This window comes from Euleptes europaea, chromosome 17 (assembly GCF_029931775.1).
Source record: "Euleptes europaea isolate rEulEur1 chromosome 17, rEulEur1.hap1, whole genome shotgun sequence".
Classification (NCBI taxonomy): Eukaryota; Metazoa; Chordata; class Lepidosauria; order Squamata; family Sphaerodactylidae; genus Euleptes; species Euleptes europaea.
In genome coordinates this window covers 22,938,465-22,956,047 of record NC_079328.1, presented here as the reverse complement: position 1 = coordinate 22,956,047, position 17,583 = coordinate 22,938,465, and the positions used below count along the sequence as shown (strand labels likewise).

The following is a 17,583-nucleotide window of genomic DNA, read 5'->3' as shown; positions in this document are numbered from 1 at the left end:
AGCACACACAGTAACAAGTCTCTTTATGGCTTCCCACACTTACAGATGGAGAATGCTCACACACAATGGAAGACTGCAACCAACAGCACAAAACAAGGCCTCCTCCCACACAGACTTTGAGGCGGAAACACAAATCAGCTCTTGAGTGCTCACTTAAAAGGCATACCTTCATCACTTCTTCCTTCTAGTTAAGCGGTGCCTTGTTCCAAAGGTCCAAATAGCCTGGCACACACGGTCATGGGCAACCTGCAAAGAACTCCATAAGTAGAATGAAACGATGCTAGATAGACTGGTCCGATGGTTTGAATCCAGGTTCTGGCAGGCACTCGGAGCTTGGGTTGCCAACTGCTGCTAGGGAAATTCCTGAAGGTTTAGAAGCAGAGCCTGGGGAAGCTGGAGTCTGGGAGAAGGAAGAGCGCTCAGCAGCAGGGATACCACACTATAGAGATCACCCTCCAAAGTTGCCATTTCCTCTAGGGCAGTGGTTCCCAACTTTGGGCACACGCCCCACAGGGGGGCAATTTGATTTTTAAGGGGGGCAATTCGAGAATGAGTTATTAACAGTGAATTTTTTGCATTTCTTATGGTTCTAGGGGCCTCATATACAGTATATATATATAATTATATTGTGACATACACATTTTTAAAATTAAAATCAGAATGTACACGGCGGTCAGCTGGTGACAATGGAGAGGGGGAAAGCCCGCTAATAGAGAGAAGTGGTGAATAGGAGTTCACTTTTTTAATAATAAGAATTATATGTCACGGGTGGGGGGGGGCATCAGGATTTTAGAGATGCTTAGGTGGGGCCAAAAAATGGTTGGGAACCACTGCACTAGGGGAACTGGTCTGTGAAATCTGGAGAGGTGTTGTAATTCCGGGAGATCTCAAGGCCCCAGCTGGAGGTTCGCCGCCCAAAGCACAGGTGGCCACCTTTGTGGAAAAGGCTGCGAGTCTGAAAAACCCTGTGTACCCCTGCGACGCTCACACACTGTGTCCAAGCCCTGAGTCGTTCGTTGTGAACGGGATGACAAGTCTTTCGCTTTCCCTTCTAATGTTCCTGCCGCTTAGCGTTTTCAAAAAGTTGCGCTGAGCCAGACGGAGTCCAGGCCTTAGACTGACCCCTGGTTTCCCAAGACCTTTGCCTGCACCAAAGGCTCCCGGTCTCCTCGGCCCGGCCTGAAATCCCTTTGCTGACCTCAGGTTTATCTGGTAATCGAGTGGCAGTCGGTAACTATGGCGAAGGCCAATGGCATCCCCCCCCCCAACAGATTCTCGGTGTAGTCGCCCAAGGCCTTGACTTTGATTACTGAGATGAATGTCAACATGCCCCCCTCGAGAGCTTTTTGGAAGGAGCTTTCCCACGTGGCGGAATGTGCCCAACTATTGAGCCATTTAAGGTTGCAATCCTAATATACTTGCCAAGGAGTAAACCCCATGAAACTCAGTAGGATCAGGCTGCACAAACCTTGCTACTGAATCCAAGTGTCTGTAGAGACAAATTTAGGCTTCGAATTTCTGCTCTGCCAGTCCAGGGCAGGAACCTGAGAAAAGCAGGTCCCTTGTAGTATTTCAAGCACAGCAGTGTGTGTTATAATTATAAAACGGTGGGCCACCAGCAAAGGATTTCAGACTGGGGTGAATTCTTTCCCAATGGCCAAATCCAAGCTTTCCGACCAACATAACCCACACAAAAAGGAAGCTTCTAATCTAGCCCATAGGGTTAACTGGAAGCACATAGGGGCAAACTGGTCCTTTAAAGTAGCTGGAAAGATCCAGGTGGGTCTCTGCCCTGTGGGGAGTGGCACCAGCAGTAGGGTTGCCAGGTCCCTCTTCGCCATAGTTGGGAGGTTTTTGGGGTGGAGCCTGAGGAGGGCGGGGTTTAGGGAGGGGAAGGACTTCAATGCCATAGAGTCCAATTGCCAAAGCGGCCATTTTCTCCAGGGGAACGGATCTCTATCAGCTGGAGATCAGTTGCAATAGCAGGAGATCTTCTGCTATTACCTGGAGGTTGGCAACCCTAACTGGCGGCCAGGAGAAAGCTAAGCCATGTGCCCTCTGTGGTACTGGGCAAAGCAGCAGGGGAGGGGGCTAGGGTTGCCAACCTCCAGGTACTAGCTAAGATCTCCTGCTATTACAACTGATCTCCAGCCAATACAGATCAGTTCAGCTGGAGAAAATGGCCACTTCGGCCATTGGACTCTGTGGCATTGAAGCCCCTCCCCTCTCCAAACCCTCCTCAGGCTCCACCCCCAAAATCTCCAGGTATTTCCCCAACCCAGAGCTGGCAAACCTATACTCTCCTTTGGCATTGCCTTCACCTTCTGATGTCCTCTTACTCTTGTTTCAGTTGGCCACAACCCCCCCCCCTTAGCAGTTGTTTACAAAACACCTCCCCCATGGAGGGGGGGGGCAGAGTTATCTCCAAAAACCAGTTAGTCTCACTAAAATGCCAAAAGAGGGGAGCTGAGTCCACCAGACTGTTTTCTCTTGGACAAGGTCTCTCGAGGTCAAGCTCTTTGGCGTCCTCCACTTCTGCACGTACAACATTTTGCATGGGAGGAAATAACTTCCGTTTCATTTTTTTGTTATAAACCAAATATTTAGCCTTCGTTGTTGTGCAGGAGGAAGGCCCGGTCGCAAGCAAGCAAGCAGGTTGCTGTCTGCAAATGTTTGGAAAGGTGGTGAGAGTTTATTGTCCCAAGCGGCCATTTTCTCCAGAGGAACTGACCTCTGTAGGCTAGAGATCGGTTGTAATTGGGGGAGATGTCCAGGCTCTGCTAGGTAGGGTTGCCAACCTCCAGGTCCTAGCTGGAGATGTCCTGCTATTTCAACTGCTCTCCAGCGGATAGAGATAGTTCACCTGGAGAAAATGGCCGCTTTGGCAATTGGACTCTATGGCATTGAAGTCCCTCCCCTCCCCAAACCCCGCCCTCCTCAGGCTTCGCCCCGAAAACCTCCAGCCAGTGGCGAAGAGGGACCTGGCAACCCTACATCACATCCCTGCTGAGCTCCCTTCCCCAAATTCTACCCTCCTCAGGCAGGCTTCATCCTCAAATCTCCAGGGATTTCCCAACCTGTCATTGGCAACCGTAGCTTCACCACTTGGGGAAGCTGGATAGACATAACCATATTGCTGGCTAGGAGATTAAACAGGTCTGGACACTTGACCTGTTGCTGAATCTTGGAAAGGACTCAGACTTCCTACGGGCCTTCTGATTGTGAACACTGCAGCTATTTGTTTATTGCCAAACTCCCTATTCTTGGTTTGAATATCAAAAAGGCCCAGAAAAGGGTACGGAGAGACATTTGAACTACTGCTGGCTTTTGTCTCTCCAAAGTGAACGACTCTGGTTTTATTTACTACTACTTCCCACCAATCGGGTGCAACCTGATGCCAGCACCATTTTAAATGTGCATATCTGCTCAGCATCTTACTAGACAGGGTCTTAAGATCATGACCCAAGACATCTGCTTTTCCTCCCCCCTCGCAGCCATTTTCTTTACAACATCCAGCCCGATTAAGAGTTCTAGGGAGCTCAAATGTCTGCAAATTGGGTGGTTTTATTTGGGTTCGTTCTTATTTTTAAAAAATTGACATGGCTTTTTTTTTTTTTTTTTAAGATTTTTGCTTTGGACCAACGATTTACAGACCCTTCCCCTATTATCTTGCTTTTGTTGCTCCCACATAAGGACCCCAGCCTCACTACAATCTAGTTTCTTCACAGGTTGGCACAGCCAAGCTTCCAGAAGCAGGCAAGAACCTCTAGGTCAGCTGGAATAATAATAAAATAAGTATATCTGGATTTAGTATTATTTGGGAGGGGGATCTCAAATATAAAACAACAAGTAAATGCCCTGACCTGGATGGCCCAGGCTAGCCTGATCTCGTCAGATCTCAGAAGCTAAGCAGGGTCAGCCCTGGTTAGTATTTGGATGGGAGACCACCAAGGAAGGCCAGGGTTGCTGTGCAGAGGAAGGCACTGGCAAACCATCTCTGTTAGTCTCTTGCCATGAAAACCCCCAAAGGGGTCGCCATAAGTCGGCTGCGACTTGAAGGCACTTTACACACACAATACTATAAATAGTTTTATATGTTATATTTGATTCAATGATTTAATTTAATAACAATATGGTTTTAAATAATGTCTAACTTCAAAACGGTATTTTATTAGTACCATGTAGACGACCTATGTTTTATAATAAGGTTGTTATGATTATTGGGGAACTACTAGTTTTTTATTAATATATAATGTTGTGTTACTGTGTATTGCATAGAAGAATATTGTCCTCTCTTGGGTTTTTTTTAATCCATATTATTGGTTCTTACTTAGACATAAGAGGTAATGACTGAAAGATCAGACTTTCTCATATCTATTTATTTATTCTGTATTCTTCCTCTGTTATAATTTGTATTTTATTTTATATACCTAATAAAAATGTTTTTTTTAAAAAGAAAGACCGGGCGCCCGACCTTAGGTGTGAGCAGAACGTGGCTCGAGTTGATAGATGGTAAGAGGCAAGCTGACAGGAATTGTGTGCCCTCATTAATGGCTGATGTCTCATCCTTGTTTTATGGGCTTTGACCTGCATTTCACCTGAAAATCCTTGCCAACTAAAAAAAAAAAGTTCAACACAGTCTATGCAAGAAAGACAAAGGAAATCTAGCAAACAGCCACAGAGCGTGTCTGCACGGGGCCCAGCGTGTAAAGGGACGCCTTCTGCTGAAATTGCGGCCATGATTACCAACCTCCAGGTGAGGCCGGCAACTCTCCCAGGTGACAGAGATCAGTACCCCTGGAGAAAATGAATGCTTTGGAGCATGGCCTCTGTGGCATTTGACCCCACTTAGAAGAAGAGTTGGTTTTTATATGCCAACTTTCTCTACCACTTAAGGGAGAATCAAACCAGCTTACAATCACCTTCCCCTCTCCACAACAGACACCCTGTAGGGCTCTGAGAGCTGTGACTAGCCCAAGGTCACCCAGCTGGCTTCATGTGGAGGAGCGGGGAAACAAATCCAGTTCACCAGATTAGCCTCCGCCGCTCATGTGGAGGAGTGGGGGATCAAACCTGGTTCTCCAGATCAGACTCCACCCCTCTAAACCACGTCTCTTAATAAGGTAGCCAACCTCCAGGTACTAGCTGGAGATCTCCTGCTATTACAACTGATCTCCAGCCAATAGTTATCAGCCCACCTGGAGAAAATGGCCACTTTGGCAATTGGACTCTATGGCATTGAAGTCACTCTCCTCAGGCTCCACCCCAAAAACCTTCTGCCGGTGGCAAAGAGGGACCTGACAACCCTAGCTCTTAACCACTACACCACGCTGGCTCTCCTAACCAAATCCTGCCCTCCATAAGCTCTGCCCCCAAATCTCCAGCAGTTTCCCAACCTGGACCTGGCAACGCTAGCAGCGCCATCCACTGTGCAAGCCTGCTGCCCCCTGCTTGACCAGGGCCTTTCCTCGTTCCTGTTTTCCTTCCCCAGGCCTTCAGTCTACCTGCCCAGGAGTGCAACAGCCTAACCTGGCCTTATTCACCCTACCTCCACCCCGACAACATTTCCAGACAGCCTGTCCCTTCTCCAAGGCGGCTGGTCCCCAATTCAGCTGCAAGCCCTCCGGGGAAGGGTGCAGCTGAGAGGCTGATGCATAGTTGCCATTCTTGCTTCCCCCTTCACCCGCTTTACCCCGAAGGAGAAATAAATCACTCGAGTGGAGCCCCCTTCGTCTCCTCCTGCCTGTACCTCTCAGCACAGCGGCAATACGAAGGAGGACATAAGAATGGATCTGACCTGTAGGAAGTGGGTGTTGTGTGGGTCTGGCTTCCAGAAGGGGCCAAGGCAGCCCCGCTTTAAGGCAAACAGAGCCTGTTCCTTAGCCTTTTCGCGTATTCCTAGAAAATTGTACCTGGCAAAGCTCCTTGCACCTCAGGCTGAGTCAGAACTGAACTCAGTGTTTTCATGTGCAGGCTTGCAGATGGGGCATAGCAAGGAACTGCTACTTCCCAGACGCCTGGAAACAGTTATTAGCCAACTTATTCAATCCCCTTTGAGCAGATTCTTTTCCTAACCAGGCAAGTCAACAGAAGTAATTAACATCCGTCACATCAACCCTTACAGGTGTGAGCTGCTTCAGTTATACCCCTGTAATTTCCGCTGCCAGTTAGACCAGCCAATACAGAAATTGATAGTCTAATGGTCTGACTCAGTAAAAGGCAGCTGACAGTCACGAGGAAACATCTAGCAGTTTTCTTAATATTCTCATGTTTCTCTTAGGTATTAGGTCATGAATTCTCTCCAGGTGGCACACACCTATGAATTTGCAATTAAGGTATAATTTTGGAAATAGTTGAATATTCTAACCTAGTGAAAAGAGGAAGTGAGGCATTTGAAGAAGAGGTCAGACACATAATTTACCTGTGGGTCATTATGTCAACGTATACCTTTGGGAACACTAAAGGCGTATTAATTGTCTGGTTACATAGGATTGTTTCCCGGAGCACCTCGTATAGTTGTTGTGATGCACGGACATATTGTTCCTTGGCTGGAGGAACATATTCCAGCCCCAGGAGCATTCCTCCAACTTAAGTGACTTTTCCATTGAAGGAAGAGTCACTTAAGTTGGAGGAAGGCCTTAAACTTCACTTAGCAGAGTGGTAGGATAGAAGCCACTATGTCCCAATTTTTTAAAAATTAGATTTATATCCCGCCCCTCCCTCACCGAGGTGAGGCTCAGTGTGTCTCACATCCTGCACAATGGAATCATTTTTACCATTTCTATAAACTGCTTTTTAAAATTGACTTCTAAAGCTAAGCATCTCCTTCTCAATGAATGACTGAGCTTTTTATGTATTGGTGGTATTTTTTTTCCAGGTTCATAGTATCCTTTTTGGCTTTGTTTTGGAATTTTGTGGGAAATAGTAAGAATCTTGCTAAGATTACGAATGCTCTTGGCAAACGGATGGGGGAGAGGCGACATGGCTACTTCAGAAGAGGACTTTGCCAACACAATTTATGGAGTAATAAAACTATTACTTCTTAATAGGGAAGCATAAGCCAACCGCTTTCCTTGAGAAATGCTGCTAATTTGCTGGAGCTGTCTCAAACTTCCCTTTGAGTTAGCACCAACGTTTGGGGCCAAGAACTACACACCACCAAAACCTAGTGGCAATTTGGCGATGAACAAAAAGAAGGGGCTGCTGGTTGCTACCATCCAAAAGTCACTCAAAACTGTCCGTGGGGTGGGGTTTCAATGGTCGGTTTTCTATGGCCACCGTAAAGATGTACTAAGCCCGGCAGGCTGGTGGGGAAATGAGGCTATCCTGGCGAAGCTGGTGCTAGGCCTTCATCGCCCCCTGCAGTCAATACAAGGCAAAGCAGGTTGAGGAGCTCACGGTCCCTGTTTAAACTCTGCTTTGTTTTCATACATCGCTCTGAATTCACAAGCGAACGATTAGCCTGAACGGTGACAAGCTTTTCTTTTGGGTTTCTCATTTTGAACGACTCCTGAATAGGCTGAACCATGCAAATTCTGCCTCTCAAAACCGAGCATTTTGGAGCCTCCCTTGTACAAGAATATATGACCCAGAGGCATACATCCGGATAGCAAGAGGAGGATCCAAGCGTCCCATTTCTCCCCAAAGTGGGAAGAAGGTGTCACAGAGCTATTAATCTCCCCGATTGTGCCTATTTTGGGCCCCTCCTTGTAGCATGTGCTAATACCCTGTTGAGGCCTGCAAAACTTCTTTGTCCCCAACAAATCGGAGGGGGAAGCAACTGGATTTCCAAATGCACCTTTTGGAGAAGCAACAGGAGATTCCAAGTGGGGGTGTCGGGGTTTGTGGAGCCACAACATAAGCAGTCAGGAAGAGGCGGAAGATAATTTAATCCACTGCATTAGAAGTAAGACGAGGCAAGAGAGAAAAAGTAAGAAGTCAACCGATTTATTTAGTGCCACCAAACTCTCAGACCAATGACCTCTCCAATTCCTGAGCAACACAGGGCCTGGATCTTGCGCCCAGACCAGGTGCTGGGCGGAATCAGTCCAAACACACACAATACACACAAAAATATAATACTGTTTGCAGCCAGGCAGAGCGCCCCTTCCTTGAAGAAGTCCACCTGGTTCAATCCTGACCCATCAGCCAGGGAGAAGGGGTAGGTTTTGATGAAGTAACACAAGCAGCAGCACACGCTGGCGGGGTCCTTTAAGGCACAATTCGGGCAGGCAGGCCACGTTCCCGGCAACCGTTGCACGATCTGGTGGGCCTTGCCTCCCCTCCAGCCACCAGGCCCACTCGGCCGGCATCCTAATTCGGCGAGGCTCCTCCGGGTTCCGCAGCCTGTTCTTCACACGGCCACTCCAGGTGCCTGAGCCAGGCCCAAGGCTTGCACCAGCTCATCGCTTAGGCCGTTCTTCAGGGTGCGCCTCACTGAGAAAAAAGACAAAACGGGAAGGGTTAATGGAGCAGAAAACAAGGCCCTGGTGAGGGGGACGTTCGAGGGGAGCCAGGCCTGCAACCAGAGCATGCACTGGTCCATAAGTTGCCATTAAAAAGGTAAAGGTCCCCTGTGCAAGCACCAGGTCATTCCTGACCCATGGGGTGACATCACATCCCGACGTTTACAAGGCAGACTTTGTTTGCGGGGTGGTTTGCCAGTGCCTTCCCCAGTCATCTTCCCTTTACCCCCAGCGAGCTGGGTACACATTTTACCGACCTCGAAAGGATGGAAGGCTGAGTCAACCTTGAGCCAGCTACCTGAAACCAACTTCCGTCGGAATCGAACTCAGGTCGTGGGCAGCACTGCAGCTTACCACTCTGCGCCACGGGGCTCTTAAGTTGCCATTAGGCTTCAGTATAACCCAGCAACCCTTACAAGGCCTCATCCCTGACAGCCAAGGGACTCTTGGTCCAGAAGGGAATTGGCATTGTCCTCACCCCCCAACACATGAGTCAGCATCCCCATTTGCAGGCAGCAAAGAAGAAGAGTTGGTTTTTATATGCCGACTTTCTCTACCACTTAAGGGAGACTCGAACCGGCTTACAATCACCTTCCCCTCCCCACAACAGACACTCTGTGAAGTAGGTGGGGCTGAGAGAGTGTGACTAGCCCAAGGCCACCCAGCTGGCTTCAGTATAGGAGTATAGGCTTCAGTATAGGCTTCGTATGTAGGAGTGGGGAAACAAATCCAGTTCGGCAGATTAGCCTCCGCCACTCACATGGAGGAGTGGGGAATCAAACCCGGTTCTCCAGATCAGAGTCCAGTGCTCCAAGCCACTGCTCTTAACCACTACACCACGCTGGATCCCTGTCAGGGCAACTCAGGGGGTGTGCCCCTCTGTAAGGAAAAAAGTACATTCCCACTTCTTCCACATAAGAGATCAGTGCGCCATTCTCAAGAGAAGCCACGCTGCCCTGATTGTGAATGGGTGGCACATGCTCGTCTCTGCCAAAGTTATGTAGAACACCAATCCAAGAAAAGGAAGATGATTCCATCATCAGCTCCAACACCCTCTTGGTGAGGAAAGTTGAAAGCACAACAAATGTTTGTTTATTTAGGTATTTATATCCTGTTTTTCTCCCAGTGGTAACCAAAAGCAGCTTACATCATTCTCTTATCACTCCCCCATGCCGGTGAAAACTTGTCAAAACTACGGCGTCTCTAAGGCTGTGTATGTGCACCATAATTCCACAGGAGGGAAAAATATTTATAAAAAGAATTTATCCACTAAAAGCCGTATAAACAGCATTCTAAAGAGCACAGAAGGACCCGGATTCAATTCCCAGCATCTCCAGTTAAAAGGCTCAGGCAGTAGGCGATGGGAAAGATTTCTTTCTGCCTGACCCTGATGAGTCACTGCTGATGAGAGCAGGCACATTGGGGTCAAAAGACCAAGGCGCTCTCTCAAGGCAAGGCAATGTCCCATGTTTTTTTCTGCTTTTGATTTTATGGGAAATTAGATTTTTTTGGACTTCAAGCTGTCTGTAAGTATATCACCCACTTTCAGAATAGTACAATTTAGGCAATTAAGTTTTGCAGGTATTTGCTTAGATGCACATGTGTAGATTCACCTGCGCTGGGAATTTTACATTATACTTCAAATTGAACCATCTGTTTTTCCTTTCTTGGACAGCTACCTCCCCACCAACTTTAGCAGCCAAGAGCCTGAGAGTGGGAAGACAAGGAAAAGAAGACAGGGAGGGGAGGGGCTGTGGCTCAGTGACAGAGCATCTGCTTGGCATGCAGAAGGTCCCAGGTTTAATCCCCAGCATCTCCAGTTAAAGGGACCAGTCAAATAGGTGATGTGAAAGATCTCTACCTGAGACACTGGAAAGCCACTGCCAGTCTGAGTAGACAATATTGACTTTGATGGACCATGGGTCTGATTCAGTATAAAGCAGCTTCATGTGTTCATGTGATAGATAAGGCAGAAAAAAGGACTGAGATGGGGGGGGGGGGAAATATACTGGAAATAGGAAAGTGAAAAAATGCACAATATCACCCCGGAGTATTGGGCAAAGAATCTCTTGTAGTGGTGCTAGGCACATATAGCCTTAAAGATTATATATATTCATGCAACGTATGTTAATTAAAGTTAAATCTCCTGCCAGAAGACTGGCAAGTAGGGAAACTCCATGCTTTAGCTTCATTGCTAGCTAGCAGTTAGATGTTTCTAGGTGCGCCGCCAAGACCTTCGCAGAAATGTCAACATAGATAAAAATTGAAAAATGTTCTTTTGAATCCTGGATGGGATACCTATCACAGTATTGACCACTTCACTCTGTTCATGAAAATCCAAACTTTTAGGCAAGTTTCTAGTCCTCATGACAGAGATGTTTGAAAGTGCGTGGGCCATGCAGTCTCAGAAGGAACAGAGGCAGCTGAATATGATTTCTAGACCCACGCAGGGCCATAATTCTTTGACCAGCAAAACCAGAACTACACAAAGCAAATTGACCCAGTTTTGCTGGTCCTACTGGTTGCAAAATTCAGTTTTTCTTTGGTGCAGAACCCAGGTTTGCCTCACCATCTCCGACCTAGAGGACAAGCACTTACGAGATTTCCTGTTCACCCGGGAACGCTTGCGATCCTTCCCAGCACCTGGTCGCGGCGGAGTGCTCTGCGTGACGGACTTCACCAGGCGATCCATGATCTCCTCTGAAGCATCTTCTGGGGAGCCGGCTGTATCATCCTGGGGAGGGAGAGCACTAGGAGGGGTGTGCTTTCCAACACCTGGAACAAAAACTGGACTGTTTGAGGACTGTAGCAACCCTACCCCTTGGCAAATCTCAGCTCCCCAATTTTAGGGCTCGTTTATGCAAGATTTTATTTCAATTTGGACAATGTGGGTTTACTTATGTGACCCGGGAGTAAACTTGAGTGAAAAATGAAGGCACCAGACCAAATACAGGCACCGAGAAAAGGACTGGGGGACCAACCTTAGCGTTCATCTTGGGATCAAAATTTTGGGTAAACCCCTGGCTGGTCACCCACAAGCCCCAGCCCATCCCCCTTTCAAGCCTCAAATGGTGGCTTGTCATGACCCCCTGGTCAAAGGCATAAGCAGCTTAGCACATTTTGGAATGGCTTTTGGAAAAGGCTGAGCTTTGGCAAGTCTCCAGAAGAAGAGAAGGGAAGGTTATCGAGAAGATCTCTCTATTATTTTCCCAAGCATGGAGTGACGCCCCCTGCAGGTGGACCGTAGCAACTGTGTATGGGTCACAGGAAGCAGGGACGGACGTTCGAGTTAGCGTAAGGGGTTCCATCCCAGGGGAAACCGGTGCGCATCCCAGAACCCTCCACCAGTGCTCTGAGAAAGAGAGTAAAGCTAAAAAAATAAAAAACCCTCCCCAGTATGGTGACTGTAAATTCAAAACACACAGCAACAAAGTTTGGACAAAAAGCTAGAAAAGAAGGAGATCAGAGAGAGGCAGACGTTCTGGAGATGTCAAAGAACTGAGTGGAGCGGGGGGTGGCAGGCCGCTACCAGTGCCCCCACCTCTTGTTTGGAAACTGGGCTGGTTTCCCCAAGAAGCCCTGTCCCTTACCTCTGCTGGGCCGACTGCGGCGACCAGACAGCTCTGCAGGGGAGATGAGCACGCTGGTCATGGTTTCGTGGCCTGCTTCAGCCTTTGGCTCTGGACTGGCTGACAGTACCGCTGGCGCAGAGCTCTCTTCGGGCTTGCTAGCGCTGGCAAATTTCTCCATCTGCAAGCAGAGAAGTCGTATCAAGGGGAGCGTCCAGGTGGCAGGTTTCACAGGTGCCTCCACCATCCATACACATACACATCAGTCTCCCGCCAGCCCTTACCAGTGACCGTTGCATTGGCAGGTCAGACTCATATGGGCCGGAACTGTGCACTGAGTCTGCAAAAGGCAGCTGCCCTTGCACAAGGACACAAGGATTGGACCAGAAGGTCAGGCCAGAACCAACGGGTTGAAATTAATCAAAAGAGTTTCCATCTAGACATTAGGAAGAATTTTCTAACAGTTAGAGCGGCTCCGCAGTGGAACAGGCTTCCTTGGGAGGTGGTAAGCTCTCCTTCCCTGGAGGTTTTTAAGCAGAGGCTAGATGGCCATCTGTCAGCAATGCTGATTCTTTGACCATAGGCAGATCATGAGAGGGAGGGCACCTTGGCCATCTTCTGGGCATGGAATAAGGGTCACTGTGTGTGTGTGTGGGGGGGAGTAGTTGTGAATTTCCTGTATTGTGCAGGAGGTTGGACTAGATGACTCTGGTTGTCCCTTCCTTTCCTTTATCCCTTAGAAGCACCTAGATCCATTGATCTTGAACAGCGTAAATCTAATGTTTGAGGGATATAAGGACTGAAATAAATCTTGCCACTGACAATGTAGCCTTGGGATCCCTGTCACTTAATAAAACAGGCATTATGTCAGACACAGAGGCATTAGATTCATATGTTAAAAGGGGAGAGATATAACGTGATCGGAGTTCCTCATAAAAGCGGCATTCCAAGAGGGCATGAGCTTATGAATCAATCGAGCCAGAAGAGCAAAGACAACTCCTGTCTGGGTGGTGGTCCCTTCCAACTCTATGATTCTTTGGATGTTGGCTTCCCACATTTCTCTTCTGGTGTGCAGGATCCGAGCCCACATCATAGGGAGCAGAGAGCATATTAAGGGGCCTCAGAATGGCTGAGAAAATCAAGCTGGACCGGGAAAAGAGGAAAAAGATGGGGACGCCACGCTGAGCTACCTCTGTGATCATCCTGCCGCGGGTTTTGTTCCTCTCCCGGTACGCTGCCCGTTTCTTCCTCTGCTGCACAACTCTCTCTTGGCACGTGCGGTATTCCAGGGCAAACTCCCGGATGGTTTGGCAGAATCCAGTGACCTTCACATCCCTCACCTTATGTGCCTCATAACCCAGGTAAAGGAGGAAGGAGCGAAATCTACAGGGGGGGAAAGGATTCCATGGGGACAGATGTACCACACACACATTAATCTGGTTTGTTATGATCCCTCCCAACCACGCACCCCAAGTCCGACAGTGCAATACAGCAGGAAATTGCTATACCGGGACAAAGGAACCCTGGATTCATTTCTCTGTTGAGCCATAAAGCTCACTGCGGGACCTTGGAGGAGAGGAGAATGATGGTGCCTCTCTTGAATTACACCTCACAGGGCTATTGTGAGGAGGGTAAAAGAGGGACAGAAGACACATGTTACTCTTATTTATTCCTTGAATAAGGGTGGAACAAAACCGTAATATATAAACAAACTGTGGCTGCATCAGGGAGTCAGCACTCTAGTGGATCTTGCTCAAGAAGCCAAGCAAAAATACCCAGAATTTTGGTGGGGAAGGAGACAGGTTGTATTGCCCACTGTATTTATAGTTGTTTGGAAAAAATGTACTGATTAACCCATTATGTCATTACAAGGTTATATTTCTAGATTGTCTAAAAGCTATGAAGTTGATGAAACAAAATATTGGGGAGGGGGAGTAGAAAACTCTTGGGCCAAAGTGGCTGCAAAACAACAACAACAGAAAGAAAAGGGCAATTCCTCGGATTAGCATGAGAAAAGAGGGATTCTTTCGCTTGAACGAGGATCTTGCAGAGGAATTTTACTCCTGCTATAAAGAACTCTACATGTCTAGGTCACCTTATAAGGAACAATTAACAGTTTTCCAACAAAATCTTCAAATTCCTCATATAAATGGAGAAACATTTATTTCAAAGAGCTACATTTGAGTCTATTATAGCACCTTAGAGATCAACAAGATTTTGGGGATATAAAAGCTTTCGAGAGTCAAAACCCCCTCTGTCAGATACAAGTAGAAATATAAATTCAGTCAGTCGTTTATTACAGCCATAGCAGAATAAAACATTCATTAACAGAGTGGTTATAAGAATGTATATAAAGTTTTCCATTAAAATATATAAATAAGAGAATAGGCATCACTGAAGCAACAGTGTACTTTGGTAGACTCTCGCAGCTGCACAGAATCTATCAGCTCTATCTGAGGTTTCAGATTCAAAATCTGCAAGAAGAAAGGAGGTATACCATTCTTCCAATGGTCCTGGGATTTTTTTTGGAGGATGGGTGTAATAAATATATATCTAAGGTATAAAGATCTGGTTCAATGCTTGCAGAACTACCTGACATTCAAACCCACTAGTCGAGGTTATGTATTGTCCCATAAATTGAGTAGGAATATCTGATGAAGGGAGCTTTAATTCTCAAAATCTTATACCCTGAAAATCTTGCTGGTCTCTTAAGGTGCTACTGGATGCAATACCAAGCTGATGCATGGAGTGAATTGGGCAAGCCCTTCCTCCATCTCCCAACTACAAAAATCAATTCAATATATAGTCCTCAAATAAAGGACATATCAGATATTAAACTGACAAGAACAGGTATTATGCTTGATCTTAGCCATCAGGCCGAGAAGCGATTTTTGAATAATGATCTTAAATGTCAGTTTCTTTTGAACGATTCGATTCCTGAAATAACTAAGACGGTGGCCCAATATCTCGCAGAAGTGCTTAAGATTAAAACTGCTTTTAACTAGTATATTTTATAATATCTTAATTTATATGGAATTTTATTGTATCCATCCAATCTGTATTATGCTTTAAATGTATTTTATATGGATTTATGATTATGGCATCATAATTATGCCAGTAAAAGTTTGTGTTTGTGCTACTGGAGGCAAATCTAGCTCTTTTACTGCTCGTCAACGTGGCGACCCTGTTATGTTAAATGCTCCTATCAGCATGCGAGATTCTCAACAAACCATAAGTGAATAAATAATTTGATACCCTCAGAATTATAAACCCTTTTTCAATAACTGCTTTTCCACAACTGCAATTTCCAGGTTCTTTGAACGATGCCAGAAGATCCCTAATTTATAAAAAGGTGAAGATCCTGTGCCAATTTCCTGCTACTGTTTTAGCTCTTTACTAAATCAAGACTATAAGATATTCATCAGTGCATTGGCCAAGAAGCTGAATCTGCTTCATTGCAAACTGAACCAGGCAGATCAAAGTCTGTTGATCTAAGGAAAATGATTAATGACGATTGCTGTGATGCTGAAATGTGCCTAATGCTTCTATATGCAGAAAAAGCTTTCAACTGTGCGCTGAATGGCAGCTTCATTTCTGAATTTTAGGAACCTTTGCAGTTGGCAGACACTTCATTCACTACTTCCAAGGCCACTCACGAAACAAGCCAAGGGTTACTCTTTTAATGAACAGGCAGAAGCGTGAAGTATTACATCTTCAACAAGGAATAAGAGATAGGGAGGTGCACTATCAGCATTGCCGTTTCCTATTACTGCAGAATAAGAAGAGTTGGCTTTTATATGCTGACTTCCTCTACCTTTTAAGGAGAATCAAACCGGCTTACAATCTCCTTCCCTTCCTCTCCCCACAACAGACACCTTGTGAGGTAGGTGAAGCTGAGAGAGTTTTGAGAGAACTGTGACTAGCCCAAGGTCATACAGCTGTGAAGGAATGGGGAAACCAACCGCTGCTCATGTGGAGGAGTGGGGAATCAAACCTGGTTCTCCAGATTGGAGCCCACAGCTCTTAACCACTACACCACACTGGCAGAACCACCCCCGACAGAAATACTGTCAATCAAAAGGTATCTGAATTTGCTACTGATAATAGCTAATTATACAAACATTGTGGCTTTAATTGTAAAAACCACCTTCATCAGTTTCTTCTCCACATAATCAAAATATATGGAGCTATTTCAGGATGAAAAATTTACACATGCAAAAATACCCTGACATATTTTCTAAGGGAATCCAAAACTGAATCTTCAGTGGGCTACTTAACCAGTAAGGTATCTAAGAATATATTTAATTTACTTTAGCTATTTATACCCCACCGTTCTCACCAATGGGGACTCAAAGCATCTTGCAGTCCTGAGTTTTATGCTCACAACAACCCTGCAAGGCATGTAATGCTGAGAGAGTGACTGGCCCAAGGTCACCCAGCAATCTGCCACGGTAGACTGGGAATTTGAACCCAGATCTCTTGGATCCTAGTCTGACACCCTATCCCTGACACCATTCTGAATCCTAAAACTGAGCACGATAAAAAGGTAACATGATTAAGTAATACTTCAGTGCTTAGTTTCTTGTTTGCAACTACAGCTCCTGTCCCCCGAGTTCCTACCCCATCCCTCTTCGATTCCCACCCAAAACTTTTCCAATGACCTAAAAATCTAGGAGCCCCGTGTGCAGAGTGGTAAGCTGCACTCCAAGCTCTGCTCACGACCTGAGTTCGATCCCAACGGGAGTCGGTTTCAGGTAGCCGGCTCAAGGTTGACTCAGCCTTCCATCCTTCCGAGGTCGGTAAAATGAGCACCCAGCTTGCTGGGGGGTAAAGGGAAGACGACTGGGGAAGGCACTGGCAAACCACCCCGCAAACAAAGTCTGCCTAGGAAACGTCGGAATGTGATGTTGCCCCGTGGGTCAGGAATGACCCGGTGCTTGCATAGGGGACCTTTATCTTTACTTAAAAGTCTAGCCCTCATTAGCAAAAATACCACTAAAATTTATTGAGGGTATTCTCGATGCACCAAATTCAAAACTCGCCCTGCAGCGAAGACAAAAGGAACAGACCAAAAACTGAGCGGCAACAGGCTGGAGGCCGCACACATCTCGCGAGAGGAGCACAGACCTGTTCAGCACCCGCCGGTGGACCACCTTGAGGATGATGATTTTCTGGGTGCTGGCCTGCAGGAAGTCCAGCAGCTTGCTCTTCAGGGCGGGCTTCGTTTCATGCTTGGCGATGGCCTTCAAGCTATCCCATGACGCTTTGCACCGCTGCTCTAGCTGGACTAGACTGTCAGCGAGCGCATCAAAGTCGACCTGAGAGGAACAGTATAAAGCAGTGGCTCCCAAACTTTTCGGGCTGCCACCCCCTTGGGTCCACAGACTCAACCCCTGCGCCCCCCCATCCTATAAAAAGCATTATTCAAAATAGGGGTTTGCATGACACAATAATAACAATAAAATTTCAAAACAGTAGCAATCAATTGCACATCTATTCAAAATGAAATTAAAACTTTTTACTTTAAATTTACTCAACAGAACTGATGT

The 17,583-nt window shown here is 46.6% G+C and overlaps 1 protein-coding gene and 1 pseudogene across 1 annotated transcript in view; both read right to left on the bottom strand.

Annotated features, from left to right (window-relative positions):
* Positions 1 to 8,305: 8,305 nt before the first annotated feature.
* FHOD1 (formin homology 2 domain containing 1) overlaps positions 8,306 to 17,583 on the bottom strand; it is a 72,551-nt gene continuing 63,273 nt past the window's right edge. Inside the window, exons 18-22 of the mRNA XM_056862714.1 lie at positions 17,162 to 17,352; positions 13,225 to 13,417; positions 12,056 to 12,215; positions 11,064 to 11,240; positions 8,306 to 8,436 (exon numbers count right to left, since the gene is read on the bottom strand). Of these exons, the coding sequence (XP_056718692.1) occupies positions 8,354 to 8,436; positions 11,064 to 11,240; positions 12,056 to 12,215; positions 13,225 to 13,417; positions 17,162 to 17,352 (804 nt within the window). The 3' untranslated portion in view covers positions 8,306 to 8,353. The remainder of the gene's footprint in view (positions 8,437 to 11,063; positions 11,241 to 12,055; positions 12,216 to 13,224; positions 13,418 to 17,161; positions 17,353 to 17,583) is intronic.
* Positions 14,743 to 14,923, bottom strand: LOC130489236 (U2 spliceosomal RNA; annotated as a pseudogene).